The sequence below is a fragment of the Dendropsophus ebraccatus genome, chromosome 11 (genome assembly GCF_027789765.1).
Source record: "Dendropsophus ebraccatus isolate aDenEbr1 chromosome 11, aDenEbr1.pat, whole genome shotgun sequence".
NCBI lineage: Eukaryota > Metazoa > Chordata > Amphibia > Anura > Hylidae > Dendropsophus > Dendropsophus ebraccatus.
In genome coordinates, this window is record NC_091464.1 from 85,943,912 (window position 1) to 85,970,382 (window position 26,471).

The window sequence follows — 26,471 nt, forward strand, 5'->3', positions numbered from 1 at the left end:
CCCTCACCGCCAACTCAGCTCTGCTACGCCCTCACCGCCAACTCAGCTTTGCTACGCCGTCACCGCCAACTCAGCTCTGCTACGCCGTCACCGCCAACTCAGCTCTGCTACGCCGTCACCGCCAACTCAGCTCTGCTACGCCGTCACCGCCAACTCAGCTCTGCTACGCCGTCACCGCCAACTCAGCTCTGCTACGCCGTCATCATCTCCTTCATTGTCTCAGCTCTGCTACTTCACCATCATCAGGCAGAAGCATTGCATGATGGGAAATGTAGTTTCCTATCTTGGATATAGATCAGCTTTTAGAAAAACTTGTAACTTGAGAACGGCAGCAGCTAGAAAGATGGGAGACGGCTCAAAATACTCAGGGGGACTTGGTGAGTAAGACCAGCTAGGTTTGGGAGCATTTCATTTTTTTAGCTCTTGGGGGGAATACCCCTTTAAGTGGGGGCACAGTGACACCTTAAATTTTTGGGGGCAATATTTCTCTGACAGATTCTGGAGAGAGGATTCACAGCCGGGAGAAGACTTCAAGGTGGCCCAGGCTGTATGGAGAGAGAAAAAAAGAAGTAAAAGACCTTGATCAGAGAAGACGCCCCCTGTGAGTGACTGGATGTAACTGCACTCTGTTATAGGCTTGTATTGATAGGGGTCATAGTGTGGCAGTATTATGTAATGGCATCATTGGTGATATCTTTCTGTTTTGTTCAGAGCAGTTTTGAGGCAATATGTAATCTCTGTATGGTGGTAGGAGGGTTATAAGAGGAATACTGGAGGAAGGGGAGGGGGGCCCGGACATGACTTCACTTGGGGCCCCAGAAATGTCAAGACCGCCCCTGTGGCTATGCACTTCTCTCCCTTACTTGCTGCTTTAAATAGATGGGAAAAAAAACTGCAAAAACATAGTGTGAATCCAGCCTTACCAGTCTCATTGTAGAAGCTGAGCTCCACAAACATATAAAAGACTAAACAACTTTGGTAAAAGGACTTCTCTGCTCAAAATTCTACAAGCATCCTTGACAATAAACATAAGGCTCATACATGGAGCCACAATATATATATTTGCATGAAAACTAAGTAAACACAGCGCAACTATAAAAGCCCAATCTATAATCACTACATGGAGGTATTTATACATGTAATCACTTCATTATAGCATTGTGAACTATTACTATTCCATGGACAATGAGATATGAAGGAGCACGGCTCTCACACTGGATGCTCGGTAGGTACAGGGTAAATCCCATTCTTCTAGCAGATCCCAAAGGGAATACAACAGAGCTTTATATGTTAATCGTATTCACGGCATAATGCCAGTGTTGTGTATAAGGGCGAGATGATTATCCATCGAGTGCTAGAAGTGATATAATAGCAATTCATACCCAGCTGCAAAAAAAAAAAGTATTTTCCTTTCCGGCTTAATAACTACAATGCCACAACATCTATGTATAACAATGGCACTGAGTAGTGAAACCCAATGGTCCTAGAGTTCATTTACCAAGTAATTCCATTATCTCCTCATAACTACTCCGCACGCCGCGTGCCGCACTCTCTGGAGGCGTTTATTGTAGATTTAACTGCAAAAAAAAAGCTTTTGATGAATAAATTGAGAAGAAATTGTTAGACTTTCTTTTTCGCCATCAGTTTGAACAATGCAGTGACATTCCCTTTGGATCTGTTCTTACTCTTGGGAGACACCGCACTTACGAAAAGCCTGCCATGCTCTTTGTTCAATTTTCCCGAGCAATTATGTCAGCATTGTTTGAAATCCATTAGCTGTTCTTATTTTTTTTTATTTTATTTTTTTTCCTCTCGGAAAATCGGTGAGTTGTACGGCGCGCATTAATTTAAACATTCACTTACAGATTGAAAGAAGTCTTTAGAATTGTTTCGAATGATAAATGTACTTTGCCTCAACTTTTTGTTTAGCGCAGATAAAAAATTATTGGAAATGTTTGCCAGGCGCCATACAGTACCTGTAAGTGGAGTCTTCTACTTTTACTCTTCACAACAGTTTATTCTTAAGTGAGAACTAAAGTGTTTTTCCTTAACCCTTGAATATTTTTTTTTCTTATGTCTTCTAATGGAAAGGACCTTTTATGTACCTATCAGTGAGTGGGAGGGTAAGCAGACTTTTACGTTTATAAATGTATTTCTTTTAAACTTGTCGCACTCACTTTATAAGGTTTTTGCACAACTATTTATGGCCCCTGTGACCAAGATGGCAGCGACACCTCCTTATTGGTATTGGACAATATTCTTTATTGTTGAGGTGTTTCTGCAATTTGAAAACTTTTTGACATGTTCTAGAGCAGGAGCTTTAGCTGTGCTAGTATGAAGGGAATTGTAGTTTTACAACAGCTAGAGGGCCGCAAGTTTGACACCTGTGTCCTAGAGACATGGTAAAAGTTTTGTTCAGTGGGGTCTGGGTGTTCGGACCCTTAATGATTGCTTTAGTCTATGTTAAAGTGTGACTATAGACTCTATTACACTAAACGATTTTTGGCCGTACTTGGTCGAATACTGTTTGGTTTAATATCGAATGTTAAAAGGCAACGATCGTCCAACTGTCGATTGATCATTGTCGTTTAACATGTTAAAATGACACGATCACAACAGCGATAGTCTGCCGCCAGTCGCTCTGTGTAGTAGAAGTGGTAGTAGCAGACTGCCACTGATCTCAATGGGCCACCTGGACAATCTAAGGATCGTCCAGGCAGCGCCATCAACATTGGCACGATCCTTTTTTCCAAACTGCCGTCCAGTTCCTGCGCACGGTGCCAGTCTATTCCCAAGCACTGGCTCACCCCAGAGCCCACCGGCACTCAGTGTGATGATTTTCCCTCCCCTCTGTGATGCGACTCCATTGATTCTAATGGAGCCGCATCACGGAGAGGGTTTCATCAAACTGGGGGCCAGCGGACCTTCCCCCAGTGCTCTGGGGGGAGCCAGCCCTCAGGAATAGACCAGCGCTGTGCGCGGGAATTGGGCAGCAGTTCAAAAACAGGACTGAGACGCCAGCATCCCTGGCACCGGTCTGTTAACGTAAAAAAAAACAAAGCGATGTACTTGGTGGTACATTGGCTTTAATATATTTTATGCATCACTGTATAAGGTGCAAGAACAGAGAATCGGGGATCAGCTTGTTTAGGGTTTACAGCACTAAACATTTTCCACCTAACCGAGATATGGGAACCAATATAGTGAATGGTTCTCTATTGTGTCCACCAAGTTGACCAAACATGATAAGACAAAGCTATAGGGAATTGTGTATTGTGTAGAGACAAAACCAAGCTTTCCTCCAGGACAGAAGATTTGTTTTATTGCACCTGTTCCTTTATATCCAGGTCAAGACAGAATGGCTTCATGGCATCCAACAAAAACATGCCCCGATGAGACCTCCAGCAACCATTTCTGGTAAATTGGGTCAGGTTACCTGTAAATTTCCATTGTTCCATCTGTAACTTGAGAAATAAATCTGTATGTTATATAGAAACTGGTCATAAATAATATTCTCGCACATCTACTTACATCTTGATTAGACATCTCCCAGTATGGCCGCTCTCCATAAGACATCACTTCCCACATCACAATCCCATAGCTCCAGGCATCACTTGCAGACGAAAACTTTCGATAAGCTATAGCTTCTGGAGCTGTCCACCTGATGGGGATTTTTCCACCCTGAGGAAACAACATATTTTCAGTATTCTATAGTTTAAAAAAAATTGCAAAGTTTGCACATTTAATGTTTGGAGTGTAACCTTGACCTTTTGGACACAGTTACATTTACATTTCACCTTTAAAAGTTTTTTTTTTTTAATTCTTGCTTTATTCTTGTTCAGGTCTTTATTAAACCTTTTGCTTATTTCTACTTTCACATGTTTTACAGATTGTTGTGGGTGTACACTTGTACACAGCCTATATAATTTTCCCCTGTAAGCTATTTGTACATCTAAAAATACACTGTATACTGTGTACACAAAAATGTGTTGAAGATACGGCGCTAGTTGATTGACGGATTGTAGCTCGCTGCTATTGGATGCAATGTGGAAACAGACCCCTTTTATCCAATCTTAACGGGTTCGAACAGTGTGTGTGTGTGCATCCAGCGCCACTACATTCACCCCGGTGTTTCAGTGATAATGCAATAAAGTAGCACTTACTCAGTCTCCTTGTATCTAGATATGAAATGTCATCTGTTCAGTTGTCCTCCGTTCAGTTTTGCTGAAGATAGCAGCTATAGCAATTGTAGCAGTTTTCAAAGTGTAATTGATCACTTTGTTGATAGTATGCCGAGAGTGCGCTCCGGCCGGCAGTGCGACCTCGATCGGCTTCAGCGTTCCGTGTGTGAAGTGTGACGTCACAGTAACTCACTACGGAGTCTCGAAGGGACCATCCAACGTTTCAGCGTGACTTACGCCTTCCTCAGGGATAACGGCCCCCCTCTGTTTGCTCCTTTTAAAGATGTTCATGGAACGCCTCCCATCAAACAGGTAATCCATTATTCACCTTCTGCGTTATGATACAATCCCTTGTTACTGCTATTGTGTGTTTGTGTGTCATCCGGTTCATTCCATGATTAGTTTAGAAATATAAAAAGTTCATATATATATATATATATATATATATATATATATATATGTGTGTTTTGTATGTTATCCAGTTCATGGTTAGTTTAAAAATGCTAAAAGTTCCATATCTGCATTCAATCTGTTCGGGATAATGGTGTTGAACTGAAAAATCATTTTAGTTTCGGCACGTGACAATTGCTCAATGAAATTGCCTCCTCTCCAATGTCTATTTATTTTCTTCAGTCTCCCAAAAATTGTGTTCTTTAGTCCCCCCCGTGTTTTTCCATGTAATGCTTTGATAGAGGGTGCCCTTGGAATTTTCTTTCTATGTTATATATATGTTCCTGAAGTCTTTTTTGTAACAGACGTTTAGTACGGCCTATATAGATTTTTTCACATGGGCATTTGATGAAATAAATTATCCCTTTATCTTTACATGTAATATGTGATGTTATTGAATGTGTGTATTCTTTATTCTGTAATTCCAATATAGGACTTTTTATTTTGCATTTTTGACAGGCTTTGCATTTTTTTACATGGGTAAAAACCTGGGGCTGTGTGTATGTAGTTATCTAGATAGTTAAGACGCTTTCTTTCGTATTTAATTGTCGGGGCAATCATGTTCCCAACGTTTTGTGCTTTCTTAAAAATAAATGTGTATTTTTTTTAAGAAAGCACAAAACGACATACACACAGCCCCAGGTTTTTACCCATGTAAAAAAATGCAAAGCCTGTCAAAAATGCAAAATAAAAAGTCCTATATTGGAATTACAGAATAAAGAAAACACACATTCAATAACATCACATATTACATGTAAAGATAAAGGGATAATTTATTTCATCAAATGCCCATGTGAAAAAATCTATATAGGCCGTACTAAACGTCTGTTACAAAAAAGACTTCAGGAACATATATATAACATAGAAAGAAAATTCCAAGGGCACCCTCTATCAAAGCATTACATGGAAAAACACGGGGGGGACTAAAGAACACAATTTTTGGGAGACTGAAGAAAATAAATAGACATTGGAGAGGAGGCAATTTCATTGAGCAATTGTCACGTGCCGAAACTAAAATGATTTTTCAGTTCAACACCATTATCCCGAACAGATTGAATGCAGATATGGAACTTTTTGCATTTTTAAACTAACCATGAACTGGATAACATACAAAACACACATATATATATATATATATATATATATATATATATATATATATATATATATAAGAACTTTTTATATTTCTAAACTAATCATGGAATGAACCGGATGACACACAAACACACAATAGCAGTAACAAGGGATTGTATCATAACGCAGAAGGTGAATAATGGATTACCTGTTTGATGGGAGGCGTTCCATGAACATCTTTAAAAGGAGCAAACAGAGGGGGGCCGTTATCCCTGAGGAAGGCGTAAGTCACACTGAAACGTTGGATGGTCCCTTCAAGACTCCATAGTGAGTTACTGTGACGTCACACTTCACACACAGAACGCTGAAGCTGATCGAGGTCGTGCTGCCGGCCGGAGCGCACTCTCGGCATACTATAAACAAAGTGATCAATTACACTTTGAAAACTGCTACAATTGCTATAGCTGCTATCTTCAGCAAAACTGAACAGAACGGAGGACAACTGAACAGATGACATTTCATATCTAGATACAAAGAGACTGAGTAAGTGCTACTTTATTGCATTATCACTGAAACACCGGGGTGAATGTAGTGGCGCTGGATGCACACACACACACTGTTTGTACATCTATAGACTGTGTCACCTGTCCTCCATGTATGCTCTCCCATCACTCCACACTGGTCTACTGTGTACAACTCCATCCCCATCATTGCTGCTATTTCTAACACTAAGAGGGCTGAAGCTAAATGGTAGGAATTTATATATTTCTTTTTAGTGAAGACTATTTAGAAAGTCACATCATTTTCTTTCATAAAACAAATAAATAGCAAAAACAAATAAGAAAAGAAAATCAGTGGGAAGGTGTTCATAAAAGTGTTTAAAGGGTCATTGCAACATTTGAAGTATTACATGTCAGCCAGTCTAATGAATAATGCAGGAAGAGTGTAGCCAGCTCATCACCCGCTGGCACCAGGTAGGCACAAGTCCTCACTCTAACTATGCACGGTTCACCAAAAGAGAAACTGCTGGGCTCAGTATTCAGTGCAGGTTAGATGCTGAGACCAGCATTTTCTTTTCAAATAAATAACAGGCCCCTATTGGTCCTCATCCACAATAACAAGATGTATTAACCCTTTGAGGACCAGGCCCAAAATGACCCAGTGGACCGCGCAAATTTTGATCTTAGTGTTTCCGTTTTCCCCTCCTCCCCTTCTAAGAGCTCTAGCACTCTCAGTTTTCTATCTACAGGCCATGTAAGTGCTTGTTTGTTACAGGAATAGTTGTACTGTGTAATGGCGTCTTTCATTTTACCATAACATGTATGACGGAATCCCAAATATATTATTTATGAAGATATAAATAGGTGAAATCATAAAAAAGAATGCAATATGGTAACGTTTGGGGGGTTCCTGTGTCTACGTAATGCACTATATGGTAACAGCGACATGATACGATTATTCTATAGGTCAGTCCGAACACAACCATATGCAGGTTACACAGATTCTCTAATGTTATATATTTTTTTTAAATGAAATCCTTTTTTTGGCAATTAATTATAAATAAAATGGGACTATTGTGACGCTTATAACGGTTTTATTTTTTTACCTACGGGGCTGTATGGGGTGTAATTTTTTCTGCCATGATCTCTAGTTTTTATTAATACCATATTTGTGAAGATCGGACGTTTTGATCACTTTTTATAATTTTTTTTTATATATATAATGTAACATCAAATCGGTAATCCGCGCACTTTTTTCCCTCTTTTCGTGTACGCCGTTTACCGTTCGCAATGAGGCTTGTTATATTTTAATAGATCGGACAATTACGCACGCTACGGTATATTATATGTTTATTTATTTATTTATTTTTATATGTTTTATTTATATAATGGGAAAGGGGGGTGATTTCAACTTTTATTGGGGGAGGGGTTTTGGGGTAGTGTAATAGTGTTTTTAACTTTTTTTTTTTACACATTTGAAGTTCCTTTGGGAGACTTTTACATTCACTACTTTGATTTCTACTCTGACCATTGCTATGCCATAGGCATAGCATTGATCAGTGTTATCGGCGATCTGCTCATTGAGCCTGCCTGTGCAGCCTTAGTGCAGCAGATCGCCGATCGGACCGCACGGAGGCAGGTAAGAGACCTCCGGCAGTCCGTTTTACCGATCGGGACCCCCGCAGTCAGGACCTCCGGCAGTCATCGGGACATTTAGGAAGTCCGGCGGTTTTTACTCCAGGCTTACAAATGTCCCTGTAGCTCCGGAGCTCAGGGGATTTATGTAGAGGTGCATTGCCTCTATATAAATGCTGATCGCACAGAGCCTGGCCGTGCGAACATTCACGGAAAAAATGATAAATGTGGCGCTCGCAGAGGCCGCGCCCTCTCTGTGTGCTGCCGCAACCCCCGTAACGCCCCCTCTCCGCCCCACTGGCGAAGGTGGCGCAGATGGGGCAGATGTGAAAAAATATTTGCAAAAATACCGTTTGCGAATATTTTTACGCAGATTTGCCCCATCTGCCCCTAAAAAAAGGATTTACGCCTTTTCATACATGTCCCCCTAGGTCTTTTTCAGGAGATGTCTTATTTTTCTATGAAGAATAATTCACATGTCACATGCACAGCAGGGACAATGTACAGCCATTGGGGGGAGCTCTCCACAGCATACTCATACAGCACAGCAGGGACAGTGTACGGTATGGCAGCTTCCAGCCACTGGGGGGAGCTCTCCACAGCATATTTATACAGCACAGCAGGGACAAAGCATACAGTATGGCGGCCTACGGCCACCAGGGGGAGCTCACCACAGCACACTTGTACAGCATAGCAGAGACAAAGTGTACTGTATGGCAACTTCTGGCCACCAAGGGGAGCTCATCACTGCACACTCGTACAACACATCAGGGAGAGTGTATGGTATGGCGGCTTCCAGCCACCAGGGGGAGCTAACCACAGCATACTCGTACAGCACAGCAGGGACAGTGTACAGTATGGTGGCTTCCAGCCACTGGGGGGAGCTCTCCACAGCACACTCATAGAGCACAGTAGGGTATAGCAGCAGGTGGTGAGATAACAGCTGACTGTGTGCAGCTCTACATCAGGCGGTTGGCGGCAGGTGTTGGTCTTCATGTCCTGCATGCAGCTGCTCTGCAACAGACAGTGAATATAGGGGACAACGGTGGTGGGCTAAAAAGAATCTCAGCTGCATGCCCTTTGCTAGGTCTTACTTTCAGGGGAGGCCTTATATTTAGCAATTCAGCAAAACCTCTACTTGGTCTTATTTTGAGGGGATGTTTTGTTTTTGGGGAAACTGTATTAGCCTAATGACTATTTGGTCATAAATTCTTTAATCACACATAGTATTTTTAGCCAAAATCAGCAGTGGGTCCAAACCACAGAAAAAAGGTGAGTATAGTTCTTCTAAGTTTGGCTAAAAATTATTGGACAAAATATTCCATCCCAATAAATCATGCGCTACGTACTGGTAAGTGTTCTATTTTCCGCCATGGCTGTGATACTAATTCCAGGCACAACGTATTTCGCAGGGTTTACTCTGTCTAAGAAACATGTCCTAAATATGCTAAATGCTTGCTTGCCATTTAGTTGCCATTTAGAGATATTCCTAAATCATCTCCGCACTGAAGAGGATTCATCAAACCTGTCATTTTCCCACTCTAGAAAACCTTTATCCGTAACAAGTTTTTTTTTTTATAATTTTTTTTTCTGAGCGGGTCGATGCTGCATTTCTGCCCAGCTTATAAAACTATAATGAGCTGGGAGAAAAAAAGTGCTAATTTGATTCCTAAGCAATATGCAGCAGTAAGCGAGCTATTGAAAGGCATATGAATGGGGCTTCTCGGTGTCTTCTGACTCATGACAATGCTGAATTAGCTCCAAATGTAATTAAATGACAAATTCCAGAGGGCTGTCAAGGATCTGAGCTAATGAGGATACAAGTGTCACCCGGGCCCACTAATGTGTAATAGGATTTCCTCTGCCGCTTTATGCAATGCCGCACATCAAGCACTCGTGTTTACAGGGACATAGGTTAAAATTAAAGGGGAAGTTCAGAAAAAATTATTCTGGTGTAAGAAAGTGCCAGAGATGTGTAATGTACTTCTATTAAAAAAAAAAAAAAAAAAATCTCAGTGCTTCCAGTACTTATCAGCTGCTGTATGTCCTGCAGGTCTATCTAGTCTTACACAGTGCTCTCTGCTGCCACTTCTGTCCATGTCAGGAACTTTCCAGAGCAGCAGAAAATCTCTATGTTCCTGCAGGACATATGTGGTGTCCCACAATGGTTGTTCCTTATATTTTGTGTATGAGCTTGTATATATATAGTTTTAGTTAACATAGGGTTACTGTTTACTTCTTTCCTTTCTACCCATCTCTATACTTCTTTCTTTGCACACTCTCTTCTCCACCACTCACAGGGGCTCTTACACACCCTGGTAGGAAGTAGTCACTTGGTGGGAGGAAGTGTAGCGTCAGTTTCTCTCTTATTCTCTGGGGAGGAGAACACACAAACAGAACAGGCATCCCTGCTAAACTCAGCCAGGGCCTGGCTCTGCCAGGATCCCTGTCTGGGACAGTCGAGTTGAGTTGTGTTAGTAAAGTGAAGACACACGTGTAGGGAGAATCTAGAGACTTTCACTTCTAAGAGTATCACTATGTTCACCATGCAGTGTTAGACCCCCAAAAGTCAGAGATCACCCCAGTCCACACCGTGAACCTCTCGAAACAGTGCAGGGCGGTATCCTAGAACAGAGGAACTGACCCGGATAGAGGAAAGCAACCGTAACCAAGGTCTACATACTCGTAGCGCAGGTGACACCGGATAATTTCGGACATTTAGCTAATCTCAGGTAAACAAGCCTGGAGCTTGTGTCACCCTGATAGGATGGGTACCCCGACACTGCAGGGCAGAAGGTGGTTAGATCAAACACGGCACAAGTATTCTTCTCTTCTCTCAAGTATCTCTCTCAAGTTCCGGCAGAGCACACTACTACTCTGGGTTGGGGCTCTCACAACAAACTCCTCTCCTCTCTTCTTCACTGCGCAACACTAAACTACACCAGCACTGCTATTCTACCTCAGCACTTAAAGTATCTCCCAGCACAGATCCAGTGAACACAAGTCTGTACCAAAGAGGTTGTCTATTACCAGAGTATCCTGTATCAGAAGAGACTATTAGTAAAGCCATTTTATTTATTTCACTGGGACTCAGTGATCATTGCACCAGCACCTACACCTCTCAGCTATATACTCCTTGAGTCACTCTCCCCTTTCTGTCGGTGGTGGTACCGGCAGTCCGGGTGGGTCATCTCTGTGACAGGAGCCCAAGGGACCCATCACAGTGCAGCAAGTCACCGACCATTGGGGAACAGTATCGCCAGCCATAACATAAAAGCAGGTGTACTGGTGGCATCACTGCCGCAGCTGTATCACACCACACATACAGCAGCTGATAAGTACTGGAAGACTTGAGATTTTTTAATAGGAGTAAATTAAAAATCTCTGGCACTTTTCAGCACCAGTTGATTTGGAGGATTTTTTTTATATTTTTTTTTGGCTGAACGACCCCTTTAAACATTAGTATGAGAAGTAAGCCTGCAGTCAGTGTCTCCTCTCTGAACTACTTTTGTTTTTCCTTCTCTCATTATCCTTTTGTTCTGATTAATTAAGTGGAAAAATGTTGTGGGAGATGCTTGACAAGAAAATGTACATCTCGCTGTTTAAAATATTAATCCCCTGCAATTTTTTTTTTTTTGGAATCGTGTATTAATATTTCCATGCTGAGTACTGCACAGTGGAGGAAGCGTGGAAAATAAACTACAAGAAGTAAAGGGCCAACGCTTTCCGGATGGGAAACACACGGAGGAACAATGTTCTTTTATTACTGTTATTTATGTAGCGCTAACAGATTTTGGAGCGTGGTACATGTGTATTCATTGTCAGTCTAATATCTCTGAGGATCGCATGCACCCTAGTAATCTCTCTGCCTACACCCTTGGCATGACAAACACGAGGCACGTCCACCCAGATCACCATGGGCTTCCCAGACCATTGAGCCCTAGATGACATCAGCCCAGTTTTTGGTGATGCTGGGCCTCACTAGAACCAGTATAACTTATAGCCTACTAACTTGATATATAGAGATGAACAAAGTCTTCCAGTACCTATCAGCTGCCGTATGTCTTGCAGGAAGTGGTGTATTCTTTTCAGTCCAACACAGTGCTCTCTGCTGCCACCTCTGTCCATGTAAAGAACTGTCCAGAGCAGCAGCAAATCCCCATAGAAAACCTCTCCTGCTCTGGACAGTTCCTGACATGGACAGAGGTGGCAGCAGAGAGCACTGTGTCAGACTGGAAAAAATACACCACTTCCTGCAGGACATAATATATATAAAATGACAGGGAGATGGAGATTTAGAGGATGATGAGTTGTCTACAAAAAGAGGCTGGAGCCAAGGAGCTGTGGACAATGCACATTGTATAGTTCTTCTATTCTTAACTTCCTGTTTGGGGACTCACACAAAACCATATTGAAGCCAGTACTATTAAACCATTAAGTTATAAGATATGGTAATCATTTTATTTAAATACAATTTTCTGATACTGGAGAACCCCTTTAATGGTAAGCTATCAGGAGGTTAGACCATGCTAACCTCCTAATATGGGCTAATAAAGCAAGGTACACAGGTGTACGGGGTTCTCCTGGCGAACCGCCATCAGGCCGCGCTGAATGTATGTGTATGGGAAGGATGAGCGATATAAATGATGGCTGAGCAATAATTCGGCCATCAGTTATTGAAGGTGTATGTGGTCTTTCCCATAAGATGTTCATGTGCATCTTTGCTTCTTAAAGGGGCTGTCCAGCGAAAATCTTTTTCTTCCAAATCAACTAATGTTAGAAAGTTATATAGATTTGTAATTTACTTCTATTAAAAAATCTCAAGTGTTCCCATACTTATCAGCTGCTGTAGGTCATGCAGAAAATGTTTTATTTTGAGTTGGACACAGTGCACTCTGCTGCCATCTCTGGCCGAGACAGGAACTGTCCAGTGCAGGAGAGGATTGATAGTGTCATCGGCTGATTTTTTATTTAGGGCCAGACCTAAAATCATCGGTCCCCCACCGCGCATAGCTATGGTGGAATAGCGGTGCACGGCAGGCGACCAACGATTTGAGAAGCACCATACATTACCTAGCAGGGCTTCTCCTGCGCTCTGTCTTCCTCCCCGAGTTCCGCGGCGCAGCATCAGCAGCTCCGGAGCGGCCTGACTGAGCTGTCAGACCGCTCAGCCAATCACAGGCCAGGACCGCCGCGGCCAGTGATTGGCTGAGCGGTCTGACTGCTCAGACAGTTGCTCAGGAGTTGATGCTGCGCCGCGGGACCCGAGGAGGAAGACAGAGCGCAGGAGAAGCCCAGACAGGTAATATATTGCTGCAAGGGCTGCAAGGACATCGGTAACGATGTCCCTGCAGCCCTCGCTCAACGATCATCAGGCCGTGGAATAGGCCCAGTACACGAGCGGCGATCTAGCAGATCGGCGCTCGTTTACATCGTTGATCAGGCCCTCCTCGGCTCGTGGAATAGGACCCTTAGGGTCCTATTACACGGAGTGATTTTTAACGATTAACGACTAACGATAAACGATTGCAAACGAGATTGTTTATCTTTAGCCAGAAATCGTTCACCATATTACACAGAGCGATAATTGTTAGATTCTGCCGTTACTACGATCATTATTTCGATCAGTACTATGATCGTTATTGCGATCGTTACTAAGATCGTTTATTCCTTCCGATCCCAGCAAAACAATGAACAATGTGCAATTACACTGAACAATTAGTGAACAAATGCAGAACTTGAGCGAACGAATGTGGAATTACAGCGAACGATTAACCATAATTTTAGGTTCAGATCTAAATCAACGATCAACGACATACAAACGATTTTTCGATCGTTGCCTGCGATTACACAGAGCGATTATCGTTTAAATTCAAACGATATAACGATTTTTTGCACGATAATCGTCCCGTGTAATAGGGCCCTTATTGTCTCGGCCGGAGATTTCAGCAGAGAGCACTATGTCAGACTGAAAATAAAGCACTTCCTGCATGACATACAGCAGCTGATACGTAAGACTTGAGATTTTTTAATAGAAGTAAATGACAAATCTATATAACTTTCTGATATTAGTTGATTTGAAAGAAAAAGATTTTCGCTGGACAGCCCCTTTAATAGTCCAGCAATGGCACTTCCCTGTCCTCTACCCATCCCTGCTCAGTCCTAGAGGTTACAAAGTCCATAATCAGGCATCAAAAAGGAAGAAATCCGGTATTTGGCTTCTTTAGAGTCACAGATGTCTGGACCCTTGTGCTATAATAATTGCTGAACTTAATAACTTGAAATTTCCTGTTTTAATCTGCAATGTAATTAAAATGGAAGAAGCTGTTACAGGTGGCTCCAAACAATTATTAGACTAAAAACGCCTTATTCTAAGAAAAGAACATTTATAGTCTTAAATTCTTCCATCATCAAAGCGGGTAATTATCTTAATTGAAATAAGGTTTTAGGCTTTGTAAGAGATCTCCTTACTTTTAATTCAATTTGTGCTTACATACTGTATGTTGCAGGAAAAGCTTCTTCGGCTTATTTATTATTAGTGCGCCAATTCCATAATTAATGCTTTTGTGGTTGCGCGGTGTAGCAGCACATTGCCGTGCCGTATAACTGTACTGCTTATCTTCAGGTTACTTAGAAGGGAAATTAAGCAGCTAAGCTCCAACTTTGGTCATAGCTGGAAGTACTGTATGTATTTAGGGAATTCTATATGGTACTGTAAAATGCCTGCATTACATAAAGATCATGGCGTTTTAAAGCCATTGTCACTTTAAGGGGTACTCTGGCGAAAGTATTTTTCCTTCCAATCAACTGGTTTCAGAAAGTTATATAAATTTGTAATTTACTTTTATTTAAAAATTCCAAGTACTTCCCATACTTATCAGCTGCTGCTAAGTAGTTTATTTTTTTCCAGTCTATCACAGTGCTCTCTTCTGCCACCTCTGTCCATGTCAGGAACTGTCCAGAGCAGCAGCAAATCCACATAGAAAACCTCCTTTGTTGTGGACGGTTCCTGACATGGACAGAGGTGGCAACAAAAGGTGGCACTGTGTGAGGCTATGTTCACACAGCGTAAAAGTATGGCGGTTGTTGCAATCGGCAACAACGGGCGTACTTTGTACGAAAAGACACGCTGCATGTACTTTTATGGGATCCCGGCCGGAGCGTATACACATGGTATACGCTCTGGCCGGGATCCCAAGCAACGCCGCAAACAACTGACACTGAATTGAACAGCGGCTGTAGAAAACCATGTCAGTGCACACTGTGGAGCGAGCGGCTCCGGCCGCTTGCTTTGTAGTGTGGTATAGGGAGTTCTGATGTAGGTGTGCGCTGATGCGCCTGCATCAGAACTCTACGGCCATAAAGATCACCCGGCCGGTACTGCAGTACCAGCCGGATGATCTTTGCAGAGGCCAGCTGCTCCAGGGAGAAAACTCTCCCTGTAGGACATACAGCAGCTGATAAGTACTGAAAGACTGGAGATTTTTAAATATAAGTAAAATACTAATTTATATAATTTTCTGAAACCAGCTGATTTGAAAGAAAAAGATTTTCCTTGGAGTACCCCTTTAACCCTTAGAGGACCTGGCCAATTTAAATTTTTGCGTTTTAGTTTTTTCCTCCTTGTGCTTAAAAGGCCATAGCACTTGCATTTTTCCACCTAGAAACCCACATGAGCCCTTATTGTTTTGCGCCACTAATTGTACTTTGCAATGACAGGCTGAATTTTTGCATAAAGTACACTGCGAATCCAGAAAAAAATTCAATGTGTGGTGAAATTGGAAAAAAATGCATTTCTTTTAATTGGGGTTTTTTAATTTTTTACCCCGTTCGCCCTGGGGTAAAACTGACTTGTTATTTATGTTCCTCAAGTCGTTACAATTACAACGATATGTAACATGTATAACTTATATTGTATCTGATGGCCTGTAATAAATTCAAACCATTGTTAACAAATATATGTTCCTTAAAATCGCTCCATTCCCAGGCTTATAGCGCTTTTATCCTTTGGTTTATGGGGCTGTTTCAGGTGTAATTTTTTGCGCCATGATGTGTTCTTTCTATCGGTACCTTGATTGCGCATATACGACTTTTTGATCGCTTTTTATTACAATTTTTCTGGATTTGATGCAACCAAAAATGCGCAAATTTGCACTTTGGGATTTTTTTGCGCTTACGCCGTTTACCGTGCGAGATCAGGAATGTGGTTAATTAATAGTTCAGGCAATTATGCAGGCGGCGATACCAAACATGTTTGTTTATTTATTTTCATTTATAACATGGGAAAAGGGGGGTGATTCTGACTTTTATTAGGGGAGGGGGATTTTTATTGATAATAACACTTTTTTTTCTTTTATACTTATACTAGAAGCCCCACTTGGGGTTAGGGTTATTCCCCCTGGGGTTAGGGTTATTCCCCCTGGGGTTAGGGTTAGACTTCTAGTATAAGTACACTGATCTCTCATTGAGATCTATGCTGCATAGAAATGCAGCATACATCGATGAGATAGGCACATTGATTGCTTCCGGCTGTTGCAGCCGGAAGCAATCGAGTGCCGAGCCGGGATCAGCACCATTACGGCGCTGAGCCCCGTCGGAGAAGGGTGTGTGGATCGATCCACCCCACTAGACACCAGGGAACGGCTGCTTCAAGTAATCGGATGCAGCTGTCAACTTTGACAGCTGCATCCGATTACTTTATTAGTGGGCACGGCGATCAGACTGTGCCCGCTAATAGCCGTGGTCCCGGGCTACGAGGGGCACCCGGGACTGCGGCGATTCAGAGCGCGGCCGCCACTGACCACATGGAGGCGTTACTTCCCGTACGTCCCGTACGTCCAGGGTCGCCTAAGGGTTAAAGTGATTGTACCATTAGCTACATCACTTTTTTACATGAATGGATCGGTGCAGAGATGCCGATGCAGCAGTCCTTTTATTGAACCGCCGCCTGGTTCCTGCGCATGGCGTCGATCTATTACCGAGCACTGGCCCGGCATGCAGCACTGGTAGTTGGCCCGTCTGCCCCCAGTGGTATGAAACATTCTTTCCTCTGTGACACAGCTCCATTGATTCTAATGAAGCCGTGTCACAGAGGAGAGGGGAGATCACCACACTAGGGGCCAGCTGGCCCACCTCCAGTGCTTTATGCCGGGCCAGTGCTCGGTAATAGACTAGCACCGGGCGGCGGTTCAAAGAAAAAGGAGCACACCACCGGCATCCCTGTGCCAGCGCCGATACATTTATGGAAAAAACTCAAAGTGATGTACCTGAATGCACATTTGCTTTAAAGGGGTTATCCAGCACTACAAAAACATGGCCCCTTTTCCCCCTCTCTTGTCCCCAGTTCAGGTGCGGTTTGCAATTAAGCTCCTTTTACTTCAATGGAACGGAGTTTCAAAACCCCACCCAAACTGGAGACAACAGTAGAGGGGAAGGGACCATGTTTTTGTATCGCTGGATAACCCCTTTAAGGCAACCTTGTGCATGCAATTGTGAAGTATAACGGAGGCAGGGTGACAGAGAAATCACGCATTTTATCATATGCCAGTGAGTATGAAGACAGCCATGGATTCGTTAGAGCTACATAACAGTACCAGTTGTTTTGGGAGGATAGGGGCTCAGATTGGCTTTAAGTGTATCTTCTGCCATTTTCTTATGAATGACCAACCATGTCATGCATAGATTGGTTGGGTCCACAAGAATGGGAGTGGCTTTTACAGAACATTACTGGCCGAAAAAGAGGGATCGCTTTATGATGCTTGTGTGCCCTAAAGTTGTTGTGTTTTTCTTAAAGGGAACCTGCCACACGGAAAGTGCAATCCAACCTGCAGGCATAACACCTGGCTGAGCTATATTTCGACCAACCAATACAGTAGTGGCGTCACACGGTACCATCTGACAAGTGATTGGTCGGTCGTAGTGCACCACATGTATACCTTTCTAACATCAGTTAATTTGAAGCTCTTCGATATGCTCTGCCGTCGGCTTGATAGCCAGCTTCCATGAACTCTGTTCCACTCCATGCTGCTCTGCTCCGGGTGCTTGGAAAAACTGGATCCACTCCTGGGAAACTGGGAGACGTTTCCCAGGACTGGATCCAGCTTTTCCAGGCACCGGGAGCAGAGTGGCACAGAGTTCAAAGGCAGCCGGCTGACAAGCAAGAGCTTGGCTAGTACTGTAAATGTGCTCATCCCTAATACAGACCCCTGTGGCCACCTATAGAAGAGATGTTAGTACACAAATAGTATACCCCACAAATCCCATCCCTGGAGCAGCCGCAATGCCCGGGATGATCACTCGGTAGTAAACTTTAGCAGTAACTATAGCACAATAACTATATATAACCCGTCTCCACCATTGTAAGTGCAAATATCTGCAATCGGCAACCATTCCTCCAATGACAAACTCCAGCTCACAATATTGAGTTTATTGCAGGCTACAGTAGAAAAGTTTTATCTCCTCGGAGTGAAAGGTCCAGAAAATACTGTGTCTGGGAGATTAACAGAAAAAAAAAACCTAAAACGAACATTTTATCCTTTGTCAACATGCCGCCATTATTCAGTGCATTCGGAATCTCTTCCTTACTTTACCCGTGTTTTATGTTACATTTTACGCTATCTGTCAGCCTGATGGAAATCACTATTGATTTCCTCCGCCAATGGAACAGCCACCAATACGTTGCGGATTGCAGACACCGCCGAGGTGTTTACATACAAATCCAGACATCTGACTTACTGCCTATTAATGGGAAATTCAGGAATTAGTCACGTGACTATCAGCCGCCCGTAATTAACTTTAACTTCCGTCTATAGAGCCGCCATGCGCTATTTGCCGGCTGCCGCTCTACTTTCTATATCCCAGGGTTACAGACACTGCCTTATTAATAATCATATCTCATCTTTCTCCAGCACCTGGCACCGAGGTTTACGGGAAAATCACCATGCATGGGATTTCTGACTGTATTCTTAAAATAAAAAAAAGTATCCAAGAAACCAGACTACAGAAAGCGAATCTCCGAGGGGTAATTAATCCTACTGAAACTATATTATGTTTAGCACTAAGGGGAAATGTTAGCGAGTTAACGTAGAAACGAGCCTGTTCCTACACGGGAGAAAGCTCAATAGGAATAAGTAATATATAGAGCTGGCTATGTAATTATCATCCCCACTCATTTGGCTCTAATTTATTTTTCTATAGCGATGTACTTTTATTCTCCGTCGTGTACTTTCCATTTACTAGCGCTCTTCCCCGGAGTGTGATTTTGTGTATTTTTCTTGTTGTTCTGCCTTTTTCTTTCCATTTTTTCCCCTTCCCCATTATATTCGGTAATGTACAGCAGTTCATCATTCCCTAAAGTTGTACGGCTTTATGAAACCAACCTATTGGCTGGGCGCTGGAAAGTTAAATGCAGTAAGGGACATTTCTTTAAAGTGTTGCTGTCATTTAAAGGGGAACTATCAGCAGGTTGGACGAATATAACCTGCTGATAGCCCCCTATTGTGCATGGGGCGCCGAAGAGGGAGGTATGTCTTTTAACTTCCTCCACTGTGACGTGCCTGTGCTGTTAGCTGTATAATCCTCAGCCTGGAGCACCATTAGGAGCAGTGCCCCGCCCCCAGAGTGCTGAGCCAGCCCACTCCTTCTAATGATAATGGAGTGGGCGGGATAGATCAGTGCGATGGGGAGGGACGGTGCTCTGGACTGAGGATTACACTACTACCTGCGTGGGAACAGTGCCGAGGAAGAAGGTAAGAGACATACATTCCTCCTCGCTGCCCCGTGCGCCATAGGAAGCTATCAGCAGGCTAGATTCGTCTAACTTGCTGGTAGTTTCCCTTTAAAGACGTGGCATGTGAAAAGATTACTTGCGATCAAGGTGTTCAGACCCCCATTTATCTTTAGAACATGTGAATTTTTTTTTTTATGATATTAACTAGAGATGAGCGAATTTACAGTCATAATAAAGCAAATGGCTTTGTTAGCTCGGCAGTCAGCTCCTCAGCCGGCTGCAAGGAAAAGCTGGATCCAGTCCAGGGAAACTCAGCTCAGTTCCATTGAAGGGAATGGAGGAGAGAGAGAGAGAGAGAGAGAGGAGAGAGAGAGAGAGAGAGAGAGAGAGAGAAATCATCGTTCCCCCACCGTTGAATAGCGGTGCACGGCGGGCGACCGACGATTTCAGAAGAAACAGTAGCAGCATCATCATACATTACCTGGCTGCAGGGCTTCTTCTCTGTGCTGTCTTCATCCCCAGGTCCGGTCAGCTGACGGAGCGCTTAGCCAATCACATGCCGGGACCGCCGCCGTCAGCTGACCGGCCATTCAGAAGATAGAGCGCGGGGGACCCGGGGAGGAGACGGAGCGGAGGACAAGCCCTGCAGCCAGGTAATGTATGATGCTGCAAGGGCTGCAAGGACATCGGTAACGATGTCCCTGCAGCCCTCGCTCAACGAAAATCGGGCCGTGGAATAGGCCCAGTAAAGGACAGATCGCTGCTCGTTTACATGGTTGATAAGGCCCTCCTCGGCCCGTGGAATAGGACCCTTTAACTATAAAGGCCCATTAGGAGCCCTTATGGTAACATATATAGGTGCAGGAGCGGACTACCTTGTGCTTAACCCCTTATGTACTGCTGTGTGTAAGTCACCCAAACCTCATTTACATGCTGCAACACAAAAAAAAGAGTTAAAAAGGAAGACAAAGAGATCTCTGCTTCACTGCTTGTGCACTAATAACCCCTGACCTCTGGCATATTTCCTTACTTTATTGCAGCCTAGAGGCCAAGGGTTATCAGAGGAGTGAAGGAGGATCTCCTTGTCCTCTGTATATTAATCCCCTTTTTTTTTTATTTTGCAGCATGTAAGTGAATACTGGGTCATTTACACACTACAGTACATAAGGGGTCAAGCAGAAGGACACAGGAGACTCTTATCTTCCCTGTGCATACCAGGGCCCCCCTCCTGCACGGGTCCCATAGCAACTGCCTACCCTGCCCCTCTAGTAGCACTGTACTAATGCTGTATGCAACATTTTCCAGTCAGGGAGGAGTATTACCTGCCTGATACTAGTCACACTGCCACTCCTATATCTTGCCCACCCCAAAAGCACTATAAGATCCTGCTGATGGTTTGGGTGGCAGTATGGCGGTAATAAGATGAGATGTTTAGTTTATAAAAAAATTTAGCAGAGAAATTTAGCAGGATTTCTTTCTTCTTACAATTATTTTATGCAGGTCCCTCAGCATCTACCTTAGAATTAATTTGCCCTATTGTTTCTCGATCTTTGCCCTATTAGCGCAATTTTCTTTTATATAGTTTTCTACTATTAAAAAAAAAATCTGCTTATATTGTAAAGTTTTGTGTCTGGCTGTACGAGACTTATAAAAAAGAGTGGGTCACAATGTCAAACTGTGGCTGGTTGGAGCTACAAGAAAATGGAGACATTTAAGTGTAATCTTTAAAGGGGTCAAACGCTTGGATCCCTGATGTAATATCAGCTCTTATTTTTCCAAATGCATTCATATTTTCCATTTATAATGTACACGTGGCCTTCCCTGATAGTCATGGTAAAAGCTGTGTCACTGACCCCTTTCAGATGTGGTTGGTAATCATCTTCTGACAATACAAACTTTTCAAACTCTGTCATGGTTAAGAGATGGCATGAGGGGAGAAATATTGCATTATGTTTACCTAAAGGGGAACTCCAGGGAAAATGTTTTACTTTCAAATCAACTGGTGTCAGAAAGTTATATAGATTTCTATTCTATTTATACTTCTATTTAAAAATGACAAGTCTTCCATTACTTAGCAGCTGCTGTATGTCCTGCAGAAAGTGTGTATTCTTTCCACAGTATAGGGGGGGACAACTACAGAAGGGGAGGGAGGTATACAGTATGGGGGGGGACAACTACAGAGGGGGGAGGGAGGTATTCAGTATGGGGGAACAACTACAGAGGGGGGAGGGAGGTATACAGTATGGGGGAACAACTACAGAGGGGGAAGGAGGTATACAGTATGGGGGAACAACTATAGAGGGGGGAGGGAGGTATACAGTATGGGGGAACAACTAAAGAGAGGGAGGTATACAGTATGGGGGAACAACTACAGAGGGGGAGGGAGGTATACAGTATGAGCAGTATGAGGGAACAACTACAGAGGGGGGAGGGAGGTATACAGTATGGGGGGAACAACTACAGAGGTGGTGAAAAGTATACAGTATGGGGGGAACAACTATAGAGGGGGGGAGGGAGGTATACAGTATGGGGGAACAACTATAGAGGGGGGGAGGGAGGTATACAGTATGGGGGAACAACTATAGAGGGGAAGGGAGGTATACAGTATGGGGGAACAACTATAGAGGGGGGAGGGAGGTATACAGTATGGGGGGGACCTTACTGCAGAGAGGGGAGGGAGGTATACAGTATGGGGGGGACCTTACTGCAGAGAGGGGAGGGAGGTATACAGTATAGGGGGGACCTTACTGCAGAGGGGGATATATACAATATGGGAGAAGAGCTACAGGATGTATACAGTATGGAGGCTTAACTAAAGGGGAACTTACAGTATAGGAGCCTGACAACAGTGGTACATACAGTATGGCGGCAAACCACCCTATAGAGGGAGGCTAAGGTGTAGGAGCATCCGTGTTTCTCCGAAAATAAGACCGACCCCAAAAATGAGCCCTAGTCCAGTGATGAGGAACCTTCATCACTCCAGCTGTTCAAAACTACATTTCCCATCATACCTGGACAACCAAAGATATGGCTTTCGCTTCCCTGGAATGATGGGAATTGTAGTTTTGCAACAGCTGGAGAGCAGAGGGTTCACCATCCTTGCCTTATCCCTTTTTTCAGAATAAAACATGATATAAAACCCTGACTCTTTTTTTGTCTGTGAAGCACGGTATGTTCTGCATGAGGATACATGTCTGCTTTACCATTCCTTAGTGGTTACATCCCTCCCAGTTGGACCCACAGGGACTAGGCACAAATCCTACACACATTAGAGAATTTTGAAAATTCAGCTTTATGCTTTTATAGGAGATGAATCTCTGTCCTGGTTATGGGACCGACACAAAGCAGGTATATGGGTATCTGGGGCTCTGATATACCAACAATAAGCAGACAAACACATCCATGTCTATCACATGACCAGGTCTGGTGTTTACCCAGTGGAGGTAAGCAATGAACGCTCCTAATGAATGACATACCAGGGCCATACATTGTTCCATGCTAATATCTCAATATTTCAAATGCAAATTTCCAAGCTGCTCTGTACACAACCGAGTTATTGGCTGTCGCTGCAATTATGACTATGGGTGGAGCCACGCCTAAAACGTATCAACGTCCTGTCTAGTCTTTGTTGTGAGGTTCCGGCTTCTCTGTGTCACCAGCTTTAGGCTGGGTTCACACTATGTATATTTGAGGCTGTATTTGTGAGGCTGTATAGCAACCAAAACCAGGAGTGGATTGAAAACACAGAAAGGCTCTGTTCACATAATGTTGAAATTGAGTGGATGGCCATCATTTAATGGCAAATATTTGCTGTTATTTTAAAACAACGGCTGTGGTATTGAAATAATGGCCGTTATTTACTGTTATATGGCGGCCATCCACTCAATTTCAACATTGTGTGAACAGATCCTTTCTGTGTTTTCAATCCACTCCTGGTTTTGGTTGCTATGAGGACCTGACATGAGGACCAAATACAGCCTCAAATATACATAGTGTGAACCCAGCCTATATGTGTATCCTAATAAACAAGTTTTAAAGAGTTTTATGTGTTTAATACAGGACTAGACCATTTGTCGCTCACAGCCTTCCAGCTCTGTCCGCCCCTGCATATAGTACTTGTTATGGAGCAGATGAAGCAGGTAGCGTTACATAGTAAAAGTAAGTAAATTTAATCTTTGGAATATTTCAATGAAACAAAGAATTTCTATTCTATTTGTTAACTATAATCTGGCTCTATACAAACTTTGCATAGTATGAATCTATAATATAATACCCTTTGTCTATGGGGGAGTACTGCAGTTACATTACTCTCTGATATCATATATTTCATCCTACGCTATATTACGAGGGGTTTTATACTAGAAGCAACGCAGTGTTCTACAAAGCCTCTATTGGCCTTCATGCAAATGATACCAGTCAGTAGATCTTGGTGACAGACATGGGGTATTGCACTTAGTCTGTTGGGGCCCTTGGGGTACAGAGTCCAATATATGCCAGAAGGGTATTTTTTTATTGTTTTGTTTTCCTCTTTTCACTCGGCTTGTCCACAACTTTTGCATAGTTCCCTCCTCTACCTATGATCCAGTGCTGTCCCTGTTTATCTACTGACTTGTCCTGTGCCCTCCCTGTCCTGTTAGTTGTTCCTTTGTGCTGGATTTGATAGTTATCATTGACTACAAAGAGAGCAAGCTGAGGCAGATAAAACAGAGCCCCTTGTGTCATGGTATTTATATGGAAAAGAACTCCCCTTAGAGTGTTTGTATGGTGGTGGGTGAAGGGGGGTGGTTGGGGGGTTTCTGGAGTATAATAATGCAGAAGTGAGCATGGTAACACAACATTCAGCATTTGTGAAGCTATGTACAAGGGTGGGAAGCAGTGGCCCTCAACACATCCCTGGTATTGTACGGTACTGACCGAAATCACTCATTTTTATCTGTTAAAATAAAACAGACTTTAGAACTAATTATTTTAAATTTGCAATTAACAAACTTTTTTCGATTCCCAACAGAAGAAAGAAATATCCCGTACCAGCAGGAAGGTTTCCTCCAGAACAAAAGAGAACAGTTGTCTCCACTTGTGTGCCGTTACAGAATAGGTGTGCGTGATGAGTGCGGAATGTGTTGCTTCTTAAATAATAGGTTTTGTAGCTGTGCTGCCCACACAATGTTCTGAACACTCACCCTCCCTCCTTATTTATTCTGTGCTGCTTGTGTCTTTTCATTATTAATTTTCTTCACTCAACAAAACTTTCTTACCTTTTAATTATTAGCAGTACTTTGAAAAAATACAAAACTGGAAAAAGGCAGTGAAATTATCCTTTTTTAACGGTAAATCATTTGTCGTTGAATATTTAATATTTTAAGTGGGGGGAACTGATCGTACGGACAGCCCATAGGATACAGCAGCATCTGCTGCCGAAGCTCCTATTCCACGGAGCAACAGCAGCAGATCGTTGCTGTATCAGTCGTTTGTTTTTCAACATGTTGAAAAACAAACGACTGCAACGATCAGCCGTCATGAACGATGTCGGCTGATCGTTGCTGTCAATTCCACGGGACAATTATCGGCCGAATAATCGTTCTGTGGCAGAGGGCCTTAAGGTTTGGGTATCGGTGGATCTCCACTGCCGATGCACAACGGTTTTGGCAGCTTGCAACAAATGACGGGTAAGGGACTTTTTGAAGTGTAATTGGGCCATTTGGAACATGAAGAGGAGTGCTATAGGAATATTAGGTATTACAGTCTTGTCGTATTTTTTTAAAAGTTTTTAGGATATGTTTATATTGAGTAAAAGCGGCGGAATTTCATGGCAAAACCCCTGCAACTGAATCCCACCTCCCTCAGTGTGTCAGTGGGATGTCGTTCCACTCTTGGTGGAGAGCGGTGGAGAGCAGAGTCTTGCGCACCATCCCATTGACACACTGAGGCAGGCGGAAGTTCTCCGAGTAACACAAACATTTTTTTCTCTTGCTTCGGGAGGTGTAAAAAAAAATGCTATACTCACCTCCTCCAGACCTTGCAGCCGTTGCACCGGTCCATTGCTGGTCTCTGCTTTCTTCTGTCTGCTTAGATAATAAGTGGATGAAGCAGGACTCCGCCATGGCCACTGGTTGGCTAAGTTGGCAGATCCTGTGGGCGGAGATGATACGGTAACATGAAGAAGCAGAGACCACCTGGGGACTGGGAGCATTGGTGCAGCAGCTGCAGGGGATCAAAGGAGGTGAGTATAGCAGTTTATTATTTTTACATATCCTCGAGCAATGGATGTTTGTTTTTCCGAGACAACCCTATAAAAGACTGAACACTATTTTTCTTTTAATTCCATTACATTTATAATGTGAAGCAAACCTTCTGCAATTGGTTTTAATATAAAATGTCAGTAAATTTCACATATTTCAATATGTGAAATATATTTCACAATTCCATTAGCTAGGCTCCCTGTCAACTCTATCCAGACCCTCCTGTCTTCTTCTAAGCACAAATCTTAGCCCAGTTCCGATCTAATCATATAAAGCCAACTCGACTTATTTTAGTTGTACAGGATAAGACAAGGAGGGGATGGGGACTAAAAGTCCGCGACTAAGGACTTTTGTCCAAAACACATAATCCTGCTATATAGGTTCCCTGAATATTGCAGTTTGCACCTAATAAATCATTGACGTTATTAGGAATTCATCTTTGTGCTGGACTTGATTTGTATACGTGCCTCCCTGGTCACGGGCTATAAACCATGCTTTACTTCTGCATAACATCTGCATATACAAAACAGGAGAATGTCTTTCTGCAAAGATGCTTACGTCTTCATTTCTGATGGAGCAATAAACTGGACACAGCTTTTATAATAGAGTGTTTCCTGAGACAATGAAATAGTTATAACTGCAGGTGACAATAGTGTTGTTTCCC

The 26,471-nt window shown here is 43.0% G+C and overlaps 1 protein-coding gene and 1 long non-coding RNA gene across 4 annotated transcripts in view; one reads left to right on the forward strand and one right to left on the reverse strand.

Annotated features, from left to right (window-relative positions):
• Positions 1 to 26,471, reverse strand: part of EPHA6 (EPH receptor A6) — a 714,887-nt gene that overhangs the window by 14,689 nt on the left and 673,727 nt on the right. For all 3 annotated transcript variants that reach the window (XM_069945438.1, XM_069945437.1, XM_069945439.1), the window contains one exon: positions 3,532 to 3,681. In XM_069945438.1, coding sequence (XP_069801539.1) covers positions 3,532 to 3,681 — 150 coding nt within the window. The remainder of the gene's footprint in view (positions 1 to 3,531; positions 3,682 to 26,471) is intronic.
• Positions 3,347 to 24,816, forward strand: LOC138767725 (uncharacterized). Its single transcript, XR_011358841.1, has 4 exons — positions 3,347 to 3,417; positions 18,748 to 18,860; positions 23,628 to 23,726; positions 24,577 to 24,816. It is a non-coding gene; the product is annotated as an uncharacterized lncRNA (long non-coding RNA).